Consider the following 6,083-nt stretch of genomic DNA (forward strand, 5'->3'; position numbering starts at 1 on the left):
TCGCCATGCATATTGAAGCAGCTCTCTCTCCCACATACTTCATCCAAACTGCTTCAAAATTTCTGTACATGATAAGAGCCCCACCCTCAACGGCTCTATATGCTCGTAGGCAATCTTGCTCATGCCGCCCCCTTGTGGAAACAGGAAATGCCCTATTATACATTGACATTGTCGGATTTGCTCGAAACTTCACGTGTGATGAGGGTCCGCCCCTGGACACACCTGCACACATTTAGTTACACTCCCAGTGCCCCTGGTGGATGAACAAAACATTGCGTTGTTTTGCTCCTGCCAGGTTTTTTCTCCCTTCTCACTTCGCGCCACAGCCCCCACGTGCCTCAGGCCCCCGCGGTTGCATGGGGGAGCAAGGGCCCGATCACAGTTGCTTGCAGCTTTTATTATTATTATTCTTACGAACATTTAATCCCCAATTTCGCCCCTTTCCCAAATTCAAAAACTCACCCAATTTGGCACACACGTTTGGTCTGGTGATTTTGGCAGTGTTCTATGTGGACAGGGCCAAATGGCGACATAGCGCCCCCTAGAAAATTTTGTGCCTCAAGCCCCGCCTGTGAGTTTTGCCTACAGGCATCAAAATTGGTGGGCTCATAGAACATGCCAAGGCGCACAAAAAATCCTCTTGGACTCATGCCGTAAACCCAACAGGAAGTCAGCCATTTTGATTTAAATTTTTGACATGTTTGAACGAACTCCTCCTAGGGATTTCGTCCGATCGACTTCAAATTTGGTACAGATCATCGGGGGAACATGCTGATCAAAAGTTATTAAAAGCTTTTCTGCATGTCAAAGGGCGTAGCCGCTAGGCCGTGACAAACTTTGGCGACTTTTCGTTTTCTCGCCATCGAATTTCGAACGGACCTCACGCCCACATACTTGATCTCAGCTGCTGCAAACTTGCTGGACATGATGATGGCTCTGCTCTGAACGGGCAGATATGTTAATATCCCACGTTACTCACAGCGCCACCCGGTGGTAACAGGAAGTGACCAGTTTTTACTTTAACATGTACTGATGACACAAACTTGACAGCATCAACTTCATTCCACTTCTAATGCATGCAGAACACGTTGGTGAAGCTACCTTATGAACGCTGTGAAGCTACATCTAATGGTGTCCGTGTGGCGGCATGGCGGCATGGCGGCATGGCGACTATCGATCCCTCGCGACTAAATACGTCTGGCTTTTTGATGGCTTCAACGACCTCATATCCTCAGGAAAATTGATACACAGGTCAAGAATGGTGAGCTCTTGCATCTGATGGGGGCGTCACCCATGGGGGGGGACAAAATGCCGCTATAGCGCCCCCTTGAAATTTTCAAAAACCCCTCCCCATAGGGGTTTTTTTGGAGTAGGAAGATGAAAATTGGTACATATGTGTATGTTGCCCAGACGCACAAAAAAGTCTCTGACACCAATGGTACAATCCAAACAGGAAGTCGGCCATTTTGATTTCAGCTTTTAATTTTGGTGGCAATTTTGTGATTTCGATACCTTGTATTTTGACGAACTCCTCCTACAGATTTTGTCCAATCAACTTCAGATTTGGTATAGATCACCCTGAGACCATGCTGATCAAAAGTTATTAAAAGCTTTTGTCTATGTCAAGGGGTGTGGCCGCTATGGTGCCGCCCTCGCCATCAAATGCATTTGGCTTTTTGATGGCTTCAGCGACCTCATATCCTCATGAAAATTGATACATAGGTCAAGAATGGTGAGCTCTTGCATCTCATAGGGGCGTCGCCCATGGGGGGGCAAAATGCCTCTATAGCGCCCCCTTGAAATTTTTAAAAACCCCTCCCCATAGGGGTTTTTTTGGAGTAGGAAGATGAAAATGTGTACATATGTGTAAGTTGCCCAGACGCACAAAAAAGTCTCTGTCACCAATGATCTACTCCAAACATGTTCATCTACTCAACAGGATTTTAGGAGACTACATGTGTGGTAATCAGCATCTGTTGGTGGTAAAAGCTACTCAAGCTGAAATAGCGACTGAGAAAACTTTTACTTTAAGTCTAGGGGATAATTGGCCGTTTTTGACTACTTTTCATTTTACCTTTAAATTTCACCTTACAAAACTGTTTACCTTGCCTTGTTTGGTATCATTCTTTTCAGCACAACCTCACCTGTATGACTTTACAATTATTTTTGCATTTTGACATACTGTATTAACACACTGGACCTAAAATCACACATAAAACATAAAATCCGAGTAGGAAAAAGTTTGATTTTTGACTGTGAAAACCACAAACATGTCTAATGAACCATTTTTGTAACTTAGAATGGACATATAAATTGTGAACTCAAAAACTTATGAACAAATTTAGCAAACAACAAAGTTATATATAACTATTTACATGAAAATGCAGGCAATGCCTCAGGCGTTTTTTGAACAACTATTTACAACTATTTACAAAACAATCAGATGCCACACAACTTATTTGTGCCACTCTGAAAAGCAGTTCCTGTCCACCACAACACAGAGGGGCACATCACAGGCCTGACACTTCCAGGGTGTGTCACTCCTCCTGTTGTCCACCTGGAGGCAATGTTTGCACCTCTGTCTGCCTTTTGTGGCTTTTTGGCTTGCATCTGTGGCTGTGACAATGGGCACAGGAACATGATCAGCTCTCCTGCTCTGAGGAACACCTTCCTTGTCCATGCCACAAAGCTGACTCACCAGCTCCACCATGAAATCTTTATGTGTCATGGGCTGCACCTGCTTGGCATTGCTCATCTCACGGTGCAAGATGAAGGCATTTGTTGTTGCAATGTCCAAGAAGTGCAGCAACATGGTCCTGTACCAGTGACCAGTTTTTCTGTGGGTGGAGTAATACTGTATGAGCTGATCTGACAGATCAACCCCACCCATACTCTGGTTGTAGGCCACGATTGGTGTGGGACAGGGAAAGTCTCGCACAGCCCAGCGTCCATCTCTGTCCTTCACCCTTCTCCGCACTGTGTCACCTGAAAATGCAGGATGGATGGTGGAGCACACAGACACCTCCCGTGTGTCCATCCACTTCACAAACACAAGTGGGCCCTCTCTGATCCATCTCACTGATCCTCTTTCACATCTTTTGGTGAGAGCATTTTCCCTCCCTCTGGGGCATCCTTTTCTGCTCTCCCTGTAGGTGCCACACGCTCCAAATTTCATGCTGGCCAGGTCCATGAATAGTTTGGGACTGGTGTAAAAATTGTCCATGTAGACGTGATATCCAGTGCCAAGACAGGATGGCTGAATAAGCTTCATGACCACATCATAAGACAGCCCATGTTCACTCACAGTTACTGCCTTGCCAGTGTATATGCTGAAATTGATGGTGTAGCCACTGCTTGACTCGGCCAATACAAAAAGTTTAATCCCCCATTTAGTTGGCTTGTCCTTCATATATTGTGTCATGCCAGTTTTTGCCTTAGTCGCCACCATCCTTTCATCCACTGCCAGCTCCCTCCTCGGGTGGTAATAAGCCTGGCAGGCACTGAGGATATCATCATAAAGAGGCCTGACTCTAAACAATTTGTCATGGCCTGGTGTTCCCTTCTGTCTGTCATTATGAACATCCTCCTCAGGATCACTGAGGTGGATGTTCCAAAATATGGATCTGAACCTGTCTCGTGTCATCACTTTGGCTGGAAGGTGTACAGACAAAACGTGATTTTGTCTCCAGTAGTCTTGGAGACTTGGCAGCGACACCAAAGACATGTACATAAGAAGACCAAAAAACTTGTACAGATCATCTGTCTCTATGTCAGTCCATTTGTACTTTTTCCCTAACTCCTTGTTTTTTGCGGCATTTTTGTTTGTGTTGCTGCAGATTTGCTTGACTGTGTCAGTGGCAAAAAACAACAGAAACAGGTCTTTTGGACTGTGTGGAGAAAGTGTCTCTACCTGGACTCCTGGTGTTCTCCGTGGCTGGAACCTGCTTACTGCTGGGGCAGTGTCAGCATCCTCCTCTGTCTTCCAGGGCTCAGAGTGGAGGCGTGGCTCTGGCTCTGCCGCCTGTGTCAGTGGAGACCGTGACCGTGTGGGCGCGCTACGCCGTCCCCTCCTCTGTGCGGACCTCCGGGTGCCACTCGGTGCGCTCGTCGGAGGCTCCTTTTCCTCTCTCTCCTCTTCCAACACAAACGATGGATCATCCCCTTCATCATCAAAGTCCTCACTCTCTGGCTCCGACTCCGGATCCGCGTTTCCCTCCGCTACATCCCGCTCAAAGAGGAGATGCAGTGCCTGCTCCACATTCAGGAGTCGCCTCATTGTTTTGACACGCAAAACAAAAAAACGACTGCACGACACACTAAACACACTGCACTATACACCAAACACACTACACTACACACTAACCATACACTCCAAACACGCTAAATATCACCAAATCTCTAACTATTTCTCCGCTCACTATCGCTATCGCTGTTTCTCTCTTGCCGCCGTAACTCCCACAAACCTTCCCCTCTTTCGTAGCAACAAACGCTGCTGTTGCCATACTATTTTTTGATTAGTTGATGTGGCGCATTTTTCAACCAATAGGAAAGGGGGTGTGGTGGGGGTTTTTTTTCCTGCTGTTGTTGCTTTCAGCACTTTTGTCAGGCCGAAAAGCCCGTTTTTACCATTACTTCCTGCACCAAACGTGACAAAAATATTTGTCATATGTTTATGATTTATCATAAGTCTGGTTTTATATGGCCTATCAACACAATTTAAAAAGTGGTACAAAGTTTGAAGTTCGCACTTTCCACACAAATTGAAATGGAGACTCAGTGAGGCTGTGTCTTGCTGCTACGTCGTCTTAAATCAGTCACGTGATTTTGACGCGCCGGCGTGGTTCTGGACAGCAGGGGGTTAATATGTGGAATATGAATGAAACCAAAGTGAGGAGCAATCATGGGTCTGTTTTTAAATTTCATTTTCACCCAATTATTAAAAACACTGGACAACATTTAATGACTTTCTCAAAGGCTAATATGAAAAGAAAGTGATGTTACATATAAAAGATAGTTCGACATTTTGGCATTTTGTCAAATAATTCCTATAGTCATATGAGTAGGTACATTACCTTTAATTGTCAGTGCCTGCTGTTTTGAGATCGGTGGGACAGAGCTGCCTGTCAAGACTTCATCAATTGGTAAAATTATTGGGACTAAGTTATGTTTACTGATAAGAAATGTAAATAATTTATTGAGCTGCTGCAGCCACTCTCTTCCTTTAACAGAGATACCTGCCATGTAAATTGTTTGGTTAAAACATTCATTTTTGTTGTGTTGTACGCCTGAGACCCTTTAAGGGGTTAATCGTGGGTGCCTACGTAAGTATTCTTGTTTTCACGGTGACGGCTCATTGTATTCAGACCTTCGGCAGGAGCACACAGCCCGTTGGTAAGCAGAGTAACAACTGCTAGCTGCAAACAGCCTGCTAACGACGGTTGAATTATAAATAAATGGTTGTGTGTTGACATTCACCACGCTATCCCAACGTGCTTTAGGTAACTTATAATTTGTGGTTTATAAGCGTTATAAGTGTTCAGCCGCTAATGTGTGTGTAGCGCATATCTCTCGGCTAGCACTCTCTGCTAGCACTCGGCTAACTCCCGGGAGCATTCTCGGTGGTCAATGTTAGCCGAGACATGCCGGTGGTTGAACACTCGGTGAGCTAATGTGGACGATGGCGTGGTGAATGGCGACTTTGACTCCGTGGTCTGTTGTAGAGCATTGTGTTGTGTTTCGTGGCTTTTGTAATGGCACATGCAGTAGGTAAACACAGGCCGTGTCTTGACATGTCCGCGCTGCAGTCTAGAGACTGCTTCGCGCATGCTCCCAGAGCGCTGGGCTTTCTGAGAGATGTAGTCAATGTGGTTGCTTTGGGTCTTCTGTGTTGTGTCTGACATTGTTAAATATGTAAATAATATGTAGGTAGATTCATGTTATATGTATGGCAACAGTCTTGTTTAGAATGATAGCTGATGGAGAAATAATTAACCAGCTTAAAGACTTATGTTCTATTTATTGTGTGGAAAGTGGAAACAGCTGTTCAGTAATCACAGTTTTACATTTGACATTACATGTAACAT

The 6,083-nt window shown here is 45.1% G+C and overlaps 1 protein-coding gene across 1 annotated transcript; it reads right to left on the reverse strand.

Annotated features, from left to right (window-relative positions):
* Positions 1-2,455: 2,455 nt before the first annotated feature.
* Positions 2,456-4,276, reverse strand: LOC126403545 (piggyBac transposable element-derived protein 4-like). The gene has a single exon (XM_050066277.1). The coding sequence runs from the start codon at positions 4,274-4,276 to the stop codon at positions 2,456-2,458; it is 1,821 nt and encodes a 606-aa protein (XP_049922234.1).
* Positions 4,277-6,083: the final 1,807 nt, after the last annotated feature.

This window comes from Epinephelus moara, chromosome 16, assembly GCF_006386435.1.
Source record: "Epinephelus moara isolate mb chromosome 16, YSFRI_EMoa_1.0, whole genome shotgun sequence".
In the NCBI taxonomy this organism is placed as follows: domain Eukaryota; kingdom Metazoa; phylum Chordata; class Actinopteri; order Perciformes; family Serranidae; genus Epinephelus; species Epinephelus moara.